At 34.4% G+C, this 18,720-nt stretch overlaps 1 protein-coding gene across 3 annotated transcripts in view; it reads left to right on the top strand.

Annotated features, from left to right (window-relative positions):
* POLR1D (RNA polymerase I and III subunit D) overlaps positions 1-15,798 on the top strand; it is a 52,966-nt gene extending 37,168 nt beyond the window's left edge. For all 3 annotated transcript variants that reach the window (XM_051986537.1, XM_051986536.1, XM_051986535.1), the window contains one exon: positions 13,796-15,798. In XM_051986537.1, coding sequence (XP_051842497.1) covers positions 13,796-14,063 — 268 coding nt within the window. In that variant the 3' untranslated portion in view covers positions 14,064-15,798. The remainder of the gene's footprint in view (positions 1-13,795) is intronic.
* The last annotated feature ends 2,922 nt before the right edge of the window (positions 15,799-18,720 follow it).

Raw genomic sequence — 18,720 nt, 5'->3', positions numbered from 1 at the left:
TTTTCTCTTCCATCCTTTTTAGTCAATTGCAACCTCAGTTATCCTCCCTTCCTTACTAATTCAATTTCTCCTTATCAACTTAATCATTCCTTTCTGTCTTTAAACCTGCCCAAGTTTCCTTTAAAAAAAAAAAACAAAAAAACCTTCATTTCATCTTCTATCCTTTCTTTGTCAGCTAAACTCTTGGAAAAAACTGTCTATATTTCATTGTCTTCATTTCTTGTCTTCTCACTCCTTTTTCAGTTTGGTTTCCTATCTCATTACTAACTGAAATTATCTCCACAATTACCATTAATCACTCAAGGGCCAAATCTGGTGATCCTTTCTCTTTCCTAATCTTTCTCAACCTAACTGCTATATTTAACACTGTTGACTACTATCTCTTCCTAAATAGTCTCTCCTCTTTGGGTTTTTGGAACACTCCTTTCTCTTGTTTTCTTCTACTTGCCAGACCACTCCTCAAGCTCCTTTTCTGGTCCATTATTCACATTATGCCCACTTACTGTACCCAGTATTCTGTTTTGGGTCCCCTTCTCTTATTCCTCTGCATGCTATCAGCTCCTACAGGTTTAACTATCTCTATGCAGATAATTCCCAGATCTTCATATCCAGTCTCAGTCTCCATTGTTGCCTCTTGGACATTCCAATATGAATGTCCCAGAGACATCTTAAACTCAAAATGTCTAAAACTAAACTTATCTTTCTCTTTAAAGCTTCCCCTTTTCTGTACCAACCATTTGTCAGGCACCATCATTCTTCCAGAGTACTGAATTCATAATATTTTCATTGTCCTTAATTTCGCACTCTCCCTCACCTTACATATTTAATCAGTTTCCCTATCTTGTCTTCTACCTTTTTAACATCTTTCCCATTTGCATTTAGCACGGTGCCTAGTGTACTTAATAAATGTTAATTGATTGATAATAATCTATTAAAACAGATACCTAGTTGATCTTGCCTCAAGTCTCTTACACTGTTGCAAAAATTATTTTCCTTAAACATATCTTCTTCATATACAGCCTGACCCCAATCTATCATTTCAGCCTCTTTGAACTTAATTCCTCTTATCCTCTGCTATCCAGCCAGAGTGGCCTTTTCTCACTTTCAACACTTATGAATACTACCTGTGCCTTCCCATCTCTGGAATGCACTCCTTTCTTCCTCACCTCCACCCCCATAGAGTCTCTCTCCTTTTAAAATGTGTCTGTGTCTATATTGGATTACTTGCCATCTAGGAGAGGGATGGGGGAAGGAGGAGGGAAATTTGGAACACAAAGTTTTACAAGGATTAATGTTGAAAAATTATCCATGCTAATGTTTTGAAAACAAAAAGCTTTAATTAAAAAAAAAAAAAAGACAAGTGGGGGCTTCTCAGAACAGGTGAGGGAATAGATTTCACTGGATTAAAAAGAGGGGGAAAAGGGTAGAGAGTAAACTGAACTAATGCAAATACATCTCTCTTTCAGTCACTCCATGTTTCAGCCAAACTGGCCATCTTCTTATTCCTCACACATGATCTTGCCTTTGCAGACTCCTAGAGTCACAGTGCCTCAACCATGGAATGACTGAAATAGAGTAATGTATGGTAAGCATAGAAAGGCTGTTTGGAGACAAGTTGTTAAGGGCTTTAAATGCCAACCAGGGGAGATTTATGGATGAAAAATAAATAAATAAAAGGACTTCTGTTAAGATTATATAACAGTAAGCAATTTGAAATTTAGTAAATATCTGATAACTTCTGTCAGTTTCCCTGAATAATGCAAATAATAAAACATTTTCCCTTTAATTAAACTAAAAAAATAAGTCTGTGTTGCCATCTTCCACATGAAACCTTTCCTGATCCCCAAATTGTGCTCTTCCAAACTATTTTTTATTTTACTACTTTGTGTAGTATATAGATACATACATACATATTTATATTGTGTCTATTTTTTAATGTGTACTTGTCTCCCTCATTGGAATGTAGCTCCTTCATTAAAAGTTGGAATTTTTTTTCTTTTTGGTATTTGTATCGCCTAACACAATGCCTGGCCCATAGTGGGTGATTTATAAATACTTGATTTGAGTTGAATAATGGTGGTTAATTTGGTCGTTTCATTTACCTCCTTTTTCCTCTTTATATCCCTTGAGATCAGTGGTATATGTCTTTGAAACAACAAACCATGATTAGCTGCACGTTTGGACCTACGTAAATAGAGATTGAACATTGGCCTCAGTTCTATAATACTCTAATCAATTCAGTTGAGCTATCCTTCTATGTAAATTAGTTTTGACATTAAAAATTAAAATTTTATTGTATTTAGTTTTGTATTATTAGCTTTTATTTTAATGACTTGTCCTAGATTGATCATTAGATTGCATTGCAGCACAAAGTAAATGTCAGTAATTCTATCAAACTACATTGGGCCAGATCTCAATAGTATTCAAAGACCTCCAAAGGAGAAATTCCATGCCAGAAGACTTTACAAAGCTATGTTAAAAGTGGAGGGAGGGAGTGAAGGATACTTCTTTTTTACTCTAGCCTTTTCTAGCTACAGGAGATAGGCAGGGTCACTTCAGTCTTGGTTATGCTGAAGATGGTTGTTCCCCATCTCCCTTCTGCCAATCCCTAAAAAGATCACTAATTCTTGGCTTTAGATCATTTCCCTTCTGTTCAGGTTCATCCTTTGCATTCTTAAAAATGAGTATTTTCCAAGAGAAGAAGGGAAAACCTTCTGCACCTAAGCAACAGTAATTATTTTAATTTATGCTATTCTCAAAGATATGGTAGTAGATTGTGGTTTATATTATTTTTTAAAGGAAGAAGCACTATTCTCTTTAGATGATCAGTAAAAAAAGATCTAAGGGAGGTGGTTAAGTTCATGCCAAAAGGAAATTGCTGAACTAAAGAAAATTAAAGTAACATGCCATTCTTTATTTCAAATGAAAAGTGATCATTTGGTGTAGTAATTTACTGGATGTCATTCATCAGAAGACTTTGTTCTTGACTGAGGCCCTACAGACCCTGACATATTGGCTCATGTATCCTCCTTTTAGTCAGCATACAGCAATTTCTAAGCATAAATTTCAGAAACTTGGCCTGACGTAGTTACCTCCAAAGCTATTTTCATTTCTTTTTTTTTTTTTTTTCATTTCAGTATATTGGTATGTTTGTAAGCCAGTACAGTTTAAATTGAGTCATTTTGATTTTAGTGTTTGTTTTTAAATAAACCTGAGAAACTCGCATAAAGTATTATTTCATTGAAAAAATGTATTAAAAAAAAATCTAGTAGTGAAAGAATTTGAGGTTTAATTTTCTAAATTTAAAAAGCAGTTTTATGTTTTATATAGTATTTTTTACTCTTGTTTTAAATCAACCTGGTCACTAAAGGAAAAAATTTCTATGTAGATCTTTTAAGAAATTAATCAATTAGCTTTGAAGGAAAAATCTAATTTGAGGACTTCAGCTGCCTTTCACTTAAAATTTTAGAAACCAAGGCCCAGAGAAAATACCTGATGTCACATAGCAGGATCAAGGATAAAATCCAGTGACTGGGATCCTCGGGTTAATATTCTGTCACATTGCTTTTGTTTATGTGATGTGTTATCTGATAAAACTGAACTATTCCTGTACCCCATATTCCTTTCATACACAGTTGTGAAAATGAATAGGAATCTGTGAACCCTGAATGTATTATTGTTAGAATGTATTATTGTTGACTTTCATATATATACAAATGGTTTATTAGTATAGCAGTCCCTTTACATCCTCTCTTAATTCTGACACTGTTTATGTACTTTGGGGGTTTATTTTTCTGTTCTTCTACTGTCCTTACTATTCCAGTTATATTTGTTTATTTCTCTGCCAATAGATTGTAATAATAGAAGAGAGCTATATAAAACAAAACATATTTGTAATATGAAACAATCCTTTCTTGTGGCCATTTTTGCTTTGTGATTGCTTAGTGATCCTCAATTATTTTGTACATTGACATTTTTAGTAATGAGGATTATATTACACATTAAGGAATGTTTTCAGGTGGCCATGTGCTGCTTTATTTGATTTCAGTATTATAAACTGTAGCACCATGGGTAGTGGGGTTAGTAATAGTAATACTGAAGAGTAAAGTAAATAATAATCAACCAGAACAAAATAAATACATTCCCCTGGTTTCATGCCATTTCAGGTGTATAGTGGTATCTTTGCTATGGACTAAAATTATAGAGATGTTATTTTATACTCATACCTCAATCATGCAAAGGAAATATAACAAATGGAAATAGCTTTTTTCTGGGATGTAAATAATTAACATATATGCTTGATCTACAACAGATACAGGACCTACATAAGTATGTGGTTTTAAATAAATCTGAAATCCTAGCTTTTGATTTCAATATTGCCACTGATTTTGACTATAAGTAGACTGCTTAATTTCATAAGGCTTCAGTTTCCCATCTAAAAACTGAGTCAAATTTATGAAACACCACCTTTTTTTTTTTTTTTAAGGTGGTACATATATTTTTTAATTTGTTTTTGATACACATTGCTTTATGAATCATGTTGGGAGAGAAAAATCAGAGCGAAAGGGAAAAACAATGGGAGAGATAAAAAAGAAAAAGAAAAAAGAAGTGAACAGAGCATGTGTTGATTTACATTCAATCTCCATAGTTCTTTTTCTGCTTGCAGAGGGCATTACTGGGATTGCTTTGGATCACTGAACCACTGAGAAGAACCCAAGTCTTTCATAATTGATCATTACATATTCTTGCTGTTATTGTGTACAATGTATTCATGGTTTGACTTTTTCTTTCAGCATCAGTTCATGTAAATCTTTCCAAGCCTTTGTAAAATCAGCTTATTTTATCATTTTTTTATAGAACTATAGTGTTCCATTATTTTATGAAATACATTTTAGATGTGTTTCACATTGGAAGATGACACTTATGACAGTATTGCTTTTAAGGTATGTGTTTATATCTGAACACTTGGATGTGACCATCATTTTTTTTCTTCATTATACCTACTTAAGTTTTCTACTGGCTGTTTCTATATTGACTTCTAACTTTATGCTGGTAAGTTTCATATAAAGAATAGCTCAAAGACACAAAGTCCAGTATCCAATTTCTGTTGCCAGTTTGTCTTAAACAGTTTTTCTCTGGACATAAACATTTGGTTGTATTTGAGCGTATCTCATTGTCCTTTTTTCCCCTTTATTTCTATTACCTACATTTACTATATTGTACCCCAACATTCCCCAATTATGCAGTTTTCTTGTTGCCTTCCCTGTTTTCCCAGGTCATCCATCCTTGCTTTACCACTTAACTTTAGATCTTTAACCTTGCATGAGTTGTTTAACCTGAGACTCGGCTTCTTCAGAAGCAAAATGAGTTAGATTAGACTAGGTAATAATCAGTAAATGCCTTTCTAGCTTTAAGGAATACAATCTTCTATGCATGATTGGCTCACCAAGACTTGGTTGCTATAAGAATAATTTTCATGCTTGTGAATTTCATTATTAATGACTATACTTTGCCAGTCATAGACTAATAAAGTTAACAGTAACTCATATTTATGTACCACTTAGTCGTTTACAAAGCTCTTTCCTCACAACCCTGCCTTTGAGGCAGGAAGTATAAATATTGTCAACATTTTACAGATCAGAATGCTGAGGTTAAAAATGTTAGGGGTTTTGGCTCATAGATATTAAGTATTAGACCTAGAACTCAAGCAAGGATTCTGATTTCAAAACCAGTACTTTGCACCATATCATTCAGGCAACCAGGTGGTTGGTTTACTTGAATCTTGTGATTCCAATAATGAAATTGCAGTATGATAGTTCAATAAATCAAACAAGCGCTTACTATATACAAAGTATGGGGGCAGGTACTAGACATTGCTGCTGTACTTGAGCAGTATAGATACAGTAACTATAAAGTTTGAAAAATTCTTGTTTGTGTTACTTTCTCCTCCTTCATTTCTAGATTTATTTTACAATTTACTTACCCTCTTCCCCACTGATCCTTTTCTAATCGTCTGTCCTCTCATCCTACTTGATAGAATTAGGAATTTAACTGAGTACCTAATAGTGCTTATGAGATGCCATTTTGTACATAAAATTGTTTAGTTATTTTCCTTGTCAAAGATTCTGTTCTATGATTATACTTTAACACATCTCTGTTTTTTAGACCCCCTTCATATATTCCAAGTCAGATCATCAATCTCAGTTTTACAAATGCTATTCAGTTTTGAGTAATTTGCCTCAAGTCTGGTTTGTAGCACTTCTTTAGTTCGAATCGGTTCAGTTCAGCAAATATTTTTTATTAAGTACGTGCAACATATTGTATACAATGCCTTGGGCATTGTTGATGTAAAGATGAAACCAGATGAAATCCTCAAGGACCTTACAGTTTTGTAGAGGTAATAAGACATACACAAACACTTAGGATACAAGTAATAATAGCAATAATAAATAATAGTAATAGCTAGCATTTCTGTAGTGCTTTCTATCCACCAGGAATTGGCGCTAAGTGCTATATAGTTTTTACTTCATTGTATATTCACAAAAACCCTGAGAAGATAGGTGCTATTATGATCTGCATTTTACAGATGAGAAAACTGAGGCAAACAGAGGTTTAGTGACTTGGCCAGGATCATACAACTAACAAGTGTCTGAGGCTGCATTTGAACTCAGGTCTTCCTGATACGAGGTCCTGGGCTACCTAGCTGCCAAGTTAGACAATGCATTGGAGAGAGGCAGGTGGTGGCACAAGAGGTTCTTGGTGGATGGGATGGCTTCTAACTGGGTTAGGAAAGATTTCATAAAAGAAGTGGCCCTAAAACTGGAAAAGAGAAGGATTTTAATGATCAGGGCATAGCAGGAGTCAATAACTCAGTGAAGGACAATGTACACAAATATATTGGCGGGGGGGGAGGAGAGGGCAAGACCTACATTCAAGTCCAGCCACAGACAATAAGGCTGGGCAAAGCCCTTAACTTCCCTCGGTTTCTTTAAATATAAAATGAAAATAATAATAGTCCCTGCATTACAGGGTGGTTGTAAAGATAAAATGAATATTTATAAAGTTCTTTGCAAACCATGAAGTGTTTTATAAGTGCTAGCCATGATTATGAATATTATTATTAGATAAAAAGTCAATAATAAAATTTGAGTTTGGCCATGATATAAGTGAAAGGAAATAATATAGAATTAATTTGGGAGGTGCAGTAAGAAAAGAGGAGAGAGATCTTATGGAGGCTTTGAGTTTGGAATTTAATTCGTGAACAGTAAATAATCTAAGCCCAGATGTGAGGTTTGAGGGCTCGTAAGGGGGTTCCAGTTCCTGGGGACACCATGTGCATTTACTAGGAGCCCACCAATCAAATGGCAAAAAAAACAAAGCACAAGTTTAAAGAATAAGGCATGGGCATGGGTTATATTGCAGCATACTTTATGCTAAACCTTGCAGCTTGCCCAATTGCTGCCTCAGGCATGATAGTGTGACCTCCACATCATAGTAATGCATTAGAAAGATTATTTTGGCAGGTGTGTAAAAGATTGATGGGATAGGGAAGACACTAGAAGCCAGAAACATCCATTAGAAGACTTTTACAAGAGCACAGACCAGCAGTAATTAAGGCCTTCCTGGTAGGGTGAAAGAAGTGAAAGTGAGAGGGCAAAGAACTGATACAGACCTTGGAAGATGAGTGAGTCTGAGTTTTGGAGATTTACTTGTACACCACATTTCCTCTCATTGATGGGAAAGATACTAATCCTGTGCTTCTTAATAAATTGGGTAGCACATCGATTCGGCTTTGTCTTAAATCTTTGAAGGCAGTACCTGAGTACTTTGAGTTTTTTCTTTTCTTCTTTACCTTGTCCTTACTCACTCTGTGATCCAGCTAAACTGGCATTCTCTCTAATCCTCACATAAGCTACTTCATGTATTCTCTCTGCCTTTGCAATAAACATCCCTCCTCATCTCATAGAATCCCTGTCCCACGCACCACCTTCTATATGATGTCTTTTCTGATCCTCTTGAATTGCTAGTGACCTCCCTCTTAAACAGTTTTGCTATAGATATCTATATAGATATATGTATTATATCCTTACACACACACTCACTCCCTCTTCTTGTCTATCTTTGCTAGAGTGTAGGCTCCTTCCAAGAAAGAATTTTTTCATTCTTTGTATTTTTTTATCCCCAGGGCATCTAGGTGTTTAGTAGAGAGAGTTTACCTTTGGAGTCAGGAAAACCTTAGTTCAAATCTAGCCTCAGACACTTCTAGCTATGTGACCCTCTACTGGTATGAATTGGTCTGAACGTTTTGAAAAGAAATAAAGAATTAAAACAATAAGTTTTCAAGAATTTTTGTGATCTCTTTACCTAACACAACCACCATTATTAGTTCCAAGTCCTAAGGAAGAAAAAGACCTACTTGTACAAGAATATAATAACAAAAGGCTGGTAACAGGTTCAGTGCCCCTACAAAATTGAGGAATAACTATTATATATGAATGCATGTCACAATATTATTGCGTCATGAGAAATCAGGAATATTTTTTAAAAATTAATAAGGTGGCATAAAAAGTAATAACATAATGAATTCAGAAAGCAGAAACAATAAAATACAAACTATAGCCTTGTGCATAAAAACCACCTTAAAAAATAACTGATTGTGGCAACCCTTTTTGTAGTGGTTAGAAATGGAAAACTGAGTGGATGCCCATCAATTGGAGAATAGCTGAATAAGTTGTGATATATGAATGTTATGGAATATTACTTTTCTGTAAGAAATGACCAGCAGGATGATTTCAGAAAGGTGTGGAGAGACTTATATGAACTGTTGCTGAGTGAAATGAGCAGAACCAGGAGATCATTATACACTTCAACAACAATTCTGTATGATGATCAATTCTGATGGATGTGGCTCTCTTCAACAATGAGATGAACCAAATTAGTTCCAATTGTTCAATAGTGAAGAAAAACAGCTACACCCAGCAAAAGAAGTATGGAAAATAAGTGTGCACCACAACATAGCATTTTCACTCCTTTTGTTTTTGTCCACTTGCATTTTTGTTTTTCTTCTCAGGTTATTTTTTACCTTATTTCTAAATCCTATTTTTTTTGTGCAGCGATTACTGTATAAATATGTATACATATATTGTATTTAATGTATACTTTAACATATTTAACATGTATTGGTCTACCTGCCATCTAGGGACGAGGATGGGGGGAAAGAAGGGAAAAGTTGGAACAGAAGATTTTGCAAGGGTCAATGCTGAAAAATTACCCATACATACATATATCTTGTAAATAAAAAGCTATAATAAAAAAAAAATTAACTGACCTTAAGCTAAAAAACAGTGGGCAGCTTTGGCACTGTTTAAAAACATTGTTTGCCTTTCTTCTACTAAATAATAGAAGTATACATTTGCAATGCAATCATTCATAAGTACTTTTCTTCATTGCTTTGCATAACCATTTTAAGAACTAGAGTTGGGGATCAGGTAGAATGATTTCAGAGAAGCTTGGAGAGACTTAAATGAACTGATGCTAAGTGAAATGAGAAGAACCAGGAAGATCATTGTACACAGAAAGAAAAAGATTATACAATGATCAATTCTGGTGGACATGGCTCTTTTCAACAATGAGATGATTCAGACCAGTTCCAGTGATCTTGTGATGAAGACAGCCATCTACACCCAGAGAGAGGACTGTGAGAACTGAATGTGGATCGCAACATAACATTTTCACTCTTTTTGTTGATTTGCTTGCATTTTATTTTCTTTCTCATTTTTTTTCCTTTTTGATTTGATTTTTTTTGTGCAGAAAGATAATTGCATAAATATGTATGCATATATTGGATTTAACATATTTTTACCATGTTTAAATTATTTGCTATCTAGAGGAGGGGGTAAGGAAAAGGGAGGAAAATTGAAACACAAGATTTTGCAAGAGTTAATGTTGAAAAAATTATCCATGCATATCTTTTGAAAATTTAAAAAGCTTTAATAAAATAATTAATTAAAAAATTAGAGTTGGGAGTCGGGTTTGCCTCTTTTGCAAAAACAAAATATATTAATTAAAAGGCTAAAGCCCATATGTTTAGGTCCTGGCTTCAGTGCTTTTTCTACTACATGTTGCTGAGCAAATATCTTTTATATATAGCATGAGACATTGGGCCAAATAATTAATGATCTCAAAAGATACCCTGGAACCTGTTTTCTTAGAAAATGACTTAGGTATCAAATTATTTTAAATCATTTTATATTTTTCTCAGAAAAATGATGTGAAAGATAGACATGATTCCCACAAAAATCAGCAAATCAGAATCAAAGCAAACTTCTCCTAAATGATTTTTTTTTCCATCTAGTATGATTAGCATTCTTATATTAGCCATATGACAAGAATATTCTTGATTCTAAGTCACCAACACAACATTCGTGGGCATTTCTTTACCAGATTGCACCTTGTCATCTTTCTTCTTTACACAATTTGCAAAGTATGAAAGAAGTGTATTTTTATGAAATTATTATTATTGCTTGTGTGTTTGGGGAGGGCTTTACCACCAATCCTACAAATTCATCATTATGAGATGACACTTCTAGAAACATGACTTTTCTTATTCTGTGTTCTCTTAAGTTCTTATTAATGCTTGACTCTTAACAGAGTTCCATTCTAATAGTTTTATCTTATAGCTTTTAGATAATAGTTTTATCTTGACATAATGAATCTGCTTTCTCATGAAACCTCTTCTGTATCATTTCATATTTAGAATAGCATTGTAGACCATAAAGTCAACCAAAGAAGTATTATTTGGATCAGGAAAATGGTAAAAAAGTTACCAGACTCTAAACCTGCTTCTTGGTCCTATAACTGGTTAGCATTTTTCTTCTTTGGCAAGCCTTCAATTCTGTAATAATCTTTTATTAAATATATGAAATGATAGTTGAGTCCAGTCACCCAAAGACTGTATTTTATGGGAGCCTATAATATTTTTTTAATTTAATTTTATTTAATAATAACTTTGTATTGACAGAATCCATGACAGGGTAATTTTTTACATTATTATCCCTTGCACTCGCTTATGTTTCGTTTTTTCCCCTCCCTCCCACCACCCTCCCCCCCAAGATGGCAAGCAGTCCTATATATGTTAAATATGTTGCAGTATATCTTAGATATAATACATATTTGCAGAACCAAACAGTTCTCCTGTTGCACAGGGAGAATTGGATTCAGAAGGTAAAAATAACTCGGGAAGAAAATCAAAAATGCAAATAGTTCACATTCGTTTCCCAATGTTCCTTCTTTGGGTGTAGCTGTTTCTGTCCATTATTTACCCATTGAAACTCAGTTAGGTCTCTTTGTCATAGAAATCCACTTCTATCAGAATACATCCTCATACAATATCGTTGTTGAAGTGTATAATGATCTCCTGGTTCTGCTCATCTCACTTAGCATCAGTCCATGTAGGTCTCTCCAAGCCTCTCTGTATTCATCCTGTTGGTCATTTCTTACAGAACAATAATATTCCATAACATTCATATACCATAATTTACCCAGCCATTCTCCAATTGATGGGCATCCATTCATTTTCCAGTTTCTAGCCACTACAAACAGGGCTGCTACAAACATTTTGGGAGCCTATAATATTAATAAAATGGGAGAACTTTTTCTTATTTCTGTGGAAAACCATAAAGTGCTTGTTTTGCCAGCATCAGCTAAGGTAAAATGTGTCAAACTTTACAAAAGTGGACCAATTTCATCAGCATTATAAAATTGTCCAATGAATAGAATGGACTCAGAAATGGATTTTCTGGAAAGGCCACAATTTTTATGAAGCTTCATGGTTTGTTCTCAGAGGGAAATGCAGAGTTCCTTCTTGGAATAATAGCAAGAAAACTAATGTCATTGGATTGCTGAGTCTATTGAGTGAGTGGGAGGAATAAGATGTAAAAAGACTAGAAAGGTAGGTTACAAGGTCAGGTTATGAAGGTCTTTGAACAACAAATTATTTTTAAATTTTTTTCTTAGAGGAGATAGAGAATCACTGGTATTTATTGCATGGGGGGGGGATGGGGTGGTATTGTCAGACTTTTTTTAAACGGCTGATTGAGGATGGAATGTAGTAGAGACTTTAATTGAGCAGAGCCACCATTGTTATAATAGTTGAGATGTGAGGTGACAGGGCCTGCTCCTCATTCTGTTTTATATCATTCTAGTGTAAAAAAGGAGTAAAAACAGTATAGACTGAGTGATACTAGGTCTGCACTACCAACTAGGAGATCCCTTAAGACAAAAAAAAAAAAAATCTTTCCAGATTTAAGTTTCCTAATCTATATGAGGAGGGGTTAGTTGATTGATCTTTTAAGATTCAGTCATTTTAAAAAAGCATTTATGTACCAGGCACTAAGGATACAAAAATAGGAGCAAAACTGTCCCTTCCCTCAGGAAGTTTCATTACCTTCAGCTCTCAGTTTCCTAGGATTCTTCTTTTTGCCCTTTCCCATTCAATTCATTTTATCAGCACAAGAAGGAAAGGCAATCTTTGACTTGTCTTAGATTTTTGCACCATTCCTGGCTGCTCAGGAGCTCATTCTTTGCTGCTGTGGATTTTTTTTTCCTTCATTTGAATTTTGAGGTCTTCCCAATACTTGAATATATTGGAAGTCTGACCTTCAGAGAGTAAAGGTTTACCATACAAGAATATTAGTTATATATTATTTGAAACATTGTATAGAGTTCTGATTGATTGCACTTAAGTTAATTTAAGGGCTAGAATTTTAAGTATCTATTTCTTTTGTTAAATAGCAGTTATCTGAGATAAGTACAATTTTTACAAATGAATGTAAAAAGGATTAAAAAAATTATTCTGTATGATTAGACTGCAAAAATTGATATACATGTTGCAAGGCAAAATGCTCTGGTACCAGGAAAATTATGGAATTGGCTTTGATTTAGAGATATTTTTCATTTAGTAAAGGTAATATTTGCTACAAATGAAAATTAAGTTAAAGTTAATAGGTAAATCTAACAATGCAGTGTAATTAGTGAAATTCTTTCATAAAGACACTGGCAAAATACAAAAGTTAAAGACATGATATTACTAAAGAGAAAGAACTTCTCAAGAAAACAACTTTAAAGTATAAATGAAGGCTTTAAATGTTTGTGGTAGTTTTTTTTTAACGTAACAGAAAAGATAGTTATAGTAGTTTTATACTCATTTTGTTTTTTAGAGCACAGAATATACATTCTTTATTTTATATGTTGTGTTTTCCTTATTATGAATCCATTATATAAGCTCTAATTTTTAGAGCACAGAATATACATTCTTTATTTTATATATTGTGTTTTCCTTATTATGAATCCATTATATAAGTTCTAATGAATCTTCCCAGAATATATTTACATTGAGTTCATAGACCAAATTACAATTAACTTAAAAAGAAAACTTTGTTTGTTCCAGATTAGGAATATGTTCCATAAAATGTAGAGATTTAATGATAATGCCTGTTCAAACAGGCTTCAACTTCCTTCTGTCCCTATGAGAATAGGCACTGTTTGTTCTAATGTGTTTGTGTGAAGTAATGCAGCTGTTCAGTTATCAGTCTCAGAAATAAAAGCCTCCTTGATTTTTTTTTTTTTTCCCTTCTTGTACTCCAAGTTTACACTAGGTGGCATACAAGGAAAGCTGAAAAAATATAGAAACTTGATGCAGTTGACTTGGAATATTTTAACAATGATTGTGTTAAAACAAGTTTTTTTTATGTTAAATTGCTACTTTATCCATTGATTGTTTTGATATTTTTTGTAGGATGAAGTGTCCTCTTGCTGGTACAAATAAAAGATTTCTACTTAATACAATTAAGAATACATTACCCTCTCAGAAGGAGCAAGAGCAGGAACAGAAGGAAGACAATAAGGAACCTGAGCCAAGTCAGAACCGGAAAGAAGAAAACCCAAAGAAACACAGAACTCATCCATACAAACACAACTTCCAGTCTCGGAGAAGAGTTAGTTATTCTCCTCCAAGGAAGCGGAACACCCAGGAAAAGTATGAAAAGCAATCTAACAAACGATGAGGCAGGCACTGAAGAATAGGCAAGACTGTTACAAGCAATGAATGTCATTACATTTTGGCCTGGGAAAGTGTTTAACTTTCTTTAAATGGAGAAAGTTGTTCAGTGCAGGTCTTTAGCAGGGAAGACATCTAAGAAAAACATTACAGTACATAGATATTTTGGTGTGCTTTTTAAAGAGTCTGTTGGTCAAAAACAAAAATGATCTAGTAATTTTTCCTTCTGAAAATTAATCCTAAGGGTAAAAGTCTTGACATGTTTATCATATTTCAATAGTGTGTATACATTTGTTATTGCACCTTCTTTGGAAAGTTAGTTTGGAAATAAAAAGTCTAGAGTTAGATTTTAAGTTGTTCAGAGATTGTTCAAACCTAGTTTAAAAAAATATCTGTTGTATTTCAATTGTGGTCAATTTTCAGAGTTGAAAACAAAATTGAAACCTTTAATTCTGTGTTTTAGTTTGGGATATCAAATTTAGTATGTTCAAGAAGCTAGACAGCAGTAATCTTCTGACTGTGGAGTATATTATTTATAAAACCTCCCTCTAGCCTTCAAGGGTTAAAGTTTATAAAGAAATTTGTTAACATCTCTAGCACTTATTTTTGCTTAGATAAACAGTGTAATGGCTTTGAATTTATTACCGAAGATAAATTAATGGAGATGAACAATTGATCTCCTTGTTCATTTCATAGCAGAACTGATATGTGTAACATGCATTTTGTTTGTTTTGTTTTTTCTGAATTTGAACTTTTCTCCAGAAGACATAAATTGGGAGGAAATATTGTTTGGTGCTTTAGAAGTAATTCTCATCAACTAAATTACTTACTATGCTTTGATTGATGTTGAGGATTTTATTTAGTTCTCTTTATTTTTTTTTTGTTTTTGTTTTTAGCTTAAATCCCCTGGTATAGATATCACAGTGCAAAGGTGTACCAGAAATCCTTTTTAACAAAAGTATGTTGGATTTTTCCCCCCGGGGTGGTTGTAGGCATTTCTTAAGGATATGATGCTAAATCTCACAGAGAGTCTCACTTCCATCCCCATCCCCACCCCCAAACTCAGGACTACATAACAATGTACTCCTAGACCACAGAGAGGAGAGAAGAGTCTCTACTCCCTTCCCAAATTTTCCAAGGCGGCTGGGCTTATGCCTGGCTGCCCCCAGATAATCACTCAGCCACAGCCATACTCCCAGCAGCCAAGAAAAGCTTTTTCTATGCACTAAAAATCAGCACATTAGAAAGGGTGTTGTAGAGAAGCCAGAGAATGCCATGACAAAATTGCTGTCTTCCCCAGTGCTACCCCACCACACCCTCTTTGTGTACCCTGGGTCATGCACCCAAACTTTTTTATGAAACCCAAGTTTCTGTGTGATAAGGAACATGTGCATAGAACTACTCCAATAGGAGAATGGAGGAAAAAATTCCTTATTCTTTCCTTCCCTCTCCTTATCCTTACCCCCCAGTCAAAAAAAAAAAAAAAGTACCAAAGGGAGTCCCTCATAACTTACCAACAGCTAATTCTCACCCCCATCATACACAGAAAGAAGAACTGAGTTAAACTTGACTTTATACAAAACTTGTTATGCTTAAATGATCTTAATCTTTATATCTGTATTATTTGTGTTAATTTATTTTACTTTGAAATATTTTGTATTTAAATATCTCTAGAAAAGTTAAGAAGTTGGGATTTTTAGTAAATTCTTGTTTTAAATGAGTAAAATTAAAGTTAAACTGTATCATTTTTGTGCCATTTATTTACTCCATAAATAAATCGGGCAATTTAAATATCTTTTTATATCAGGTCTTTGCATTTTCAAATGAAGTTATACAAAAGCTACTTTTTGCCTATTGATAACTGACTAATTTTTCAATCATATTTTTAAAACCTATAAAATAATTATTGCCTCCTAAAACAAAAAGCATGACAGTTTCTATAAGTAAAAGTTTTAAAGCTTTAAAGCTTAGAGCCAGAGAGATCACATAAAAGTTCCTATCTCTAAAAGACTGACTGTTGAAATCAGCAGAGTGACATGTGAAATCTTATTATCTGTAGATATAGAAAGGTTTTGTGTGGTCATTTATGAAGACTACTTTGTAATTCTGCAGCGACTTTTCATCTAAGAAGTTCCATTTATTCTTAAATTCTTGATGCAGTCTCTCAGACAATAGAGATAGAAGAGGTGGATTAAACCAATCAGAGACTGGGTACCTGGTCCCAGAGAGGTTTATCTAAAAACAGAGAGCTGATGTCTGCAATGGACTGAATAAATACAGGATGACAAACAGTTGCTTTAAGTAGAAGGATAATTGGAGCAGATGAAGTTTTTTATGCCCTCCAAACACTTGAATTTTAATGTGAATATTTTATTCCTTGGCACACAATCCATTTAAGCACTAACTTAATGCATTGTCTCTCTGGCCTGTTACAATTTCCCTTCATTGTATCTAGTTCTGTTCCTTTGGGTAAATGCATTCATTTGTGATCTTTTACACTGGCTGATAAAGTGACAGGAAAAAACCTTAAGGAAAATTATAGATGATGGTACGTTCTATTGGCAAATCCAAACAAGAGAATTGAAACTCTTTCCAAGGCTCATCAGCTGGGGATAAGTTCAGGTTAAAAGGAAGAAGCTACTTTCCTGTTGCATCCTGTTCCCAGGCAATCCAGGTCTCTCCTTTTTCCTCCTGGGGAGTTACTACTTCTTATTTAGCATTTGTTTACAAAGCTCTTTGGTACAGCTGCTGCTTCAAAGAGATTAGAGATAGCTGCTTCTGTAGCCAACAAATGCCCCCCATAGTTATTTATTAATTTAGGTTTACTTTTTCTGGTTCTGGTCTCTATTTGCAATTTCTCTTCCTGTCATCCTGTGACTGCTTCAGTTCCTCCTCTATTCTGTGAAGCTCCAGCCTCAGGTTCCCTTATCCTGTATCACTTATACATCAAGGTAGAGGCTCATAAGGTCCATGGATGTTAGCCAGTGATAGAAGCTGAAATGTCAGAAGTTCCCCAACATGAATTCCCAAACAGTTAACTCCACACATTCAAAAACTGTCTTATTTTCAGTGACTGCCATGTCAATACCAAACCTTACTTTAGACCAAGATTTGTTTCTGAATTCTTCAGGAAGTGGACTGCCTTACAACAATAACCTAGTAGACTCCCTCCTAATAAATGCACTTCTGTTCCCAATTTACTTAATGGCATTTTGATTACTCCTTTGGAGACCAACTGCCTTTCAGTCAAAATGTGTCCCCCAAGATTTTGTTCTATTACCCTTCCTCCCCTGATAGCACATCTCCTATTAGTTTCCTCTATTCCCATAGCACAATGACTTAGAAATTTAACAACATTCTGACTTTTCCTCTTTTTTTCAGCCTGTCAAGTATTAGAACCAAAAGGATGACCTAACCTTATGTAGTAAATATATTTCCTGAAAATTAATCTGTCAACCCAATTTTCCAACTGACTACTATTAAACACTATGTTCTAGTTATTATATTAAAGTGCCAGGGAAATAAAGACAATAACTAGATCCTGACCCTCAAGAAACACATTTTAATGTGGAGACAACATGCAAACCATTATATACATAAAAGATTTATACAGGATAAATAGGCAGTAATCTCAGAAGGGACTGGAAGGTAAAGGGGAGAAAATTTCTCTTGCAGAAGATAGGAATCTAAACTGAGTCTTAAAGGAGCCCAGAAGGCAGGAGTGGGGAGGGAGAACACTTCTGGCATGAAGGACCACTCTTGCAAAGGTGCGGAGAGAAGAAATGGAATGTGGTATGTGAAGCCAACATAGCTGTTTCAAAATGTATGTGAAGCAGAGTAAAAAGATTGGAAAGACAGAGACTAGGTTGTGAATGGCTTTAAAAGCCAAACCGGTTTTATATTCAGTCCTGTAGTTAAGGATGCCACTGAAGTTGATTAAAAAGGCAAGAGGAAGGGAGGGAAGTGACATAGATCTTTCCTTTAGAATATTTACTTGGGCAGCTGAGAAAAGTAGCAGTAGTGCTAGCTGGGTGGTACAGTGGTTAGAAATACCAGGTCTGAAGTCAGAAAGACCTGAATTCAAAAGGAGCCTCAATAACTAGTTGTGTCACCTTGGACAAGTCAGCTATGTTCAGTTGCCTCAACTGAAAAAAGAACGTATCAGCTTCACTCCCAGGGTGGTGCTTGTGAAGATCAAATGAGATATTTGTGCAGTTCTTAGTACAGTGCCCTGCACATAGTCGACACTATATAAAATGCTAACTGCTGCTATTGTTAATCCCAGGAGTGGGGAGAGACTTGAAGCAGGTATACCAACCTAACACTGACCATTCTTGATGGGACAAAACATCTTGGTGTTGTAGACCAGAAGAGTAGGAGACAGGAGAGGAGACATATTGATTTGTTTTGTTTAGCTATGTACATTTGTTATAAAGGAGGCTTTCTGAAGATGAGGACAAAGTGAGGTTAGTGGGTAATAATGATGTAAAAAGAATAAGCATCAATAAAATATTCAAAATACAGAAAAGAGGACTAAAGGGAACACAAAAAAGCAATTTTATAGCTACTGGGCCAAATTTTATATATATTTTAAAATATAATCAAAGTTCACAATTTCAACCCCATTTTTGGTCTTTGAATATTGAAATGCCCATGTTTATTGA

This window comes from Antechinus flavipes, chromosome 3 (assembly GCF_016432865.1).
Source record: "Antechinus flavipes isolate AdamAnt ecotype Samford, QLD, Australia chromosome 3, AdamAnt_v2, whole genome shotgun sequence".
Lineage (NCBI taxonomy): Eukaryota > Metazoa > Chordata > Mammalia > Dasyuromorphia > Dasyuridae > Antechinus > Antechinus flavipes.
Note: the sequence above shows the minus strand (reverse complement) of the source record. Positions and strands in the feature narration are given on the sequence as shown.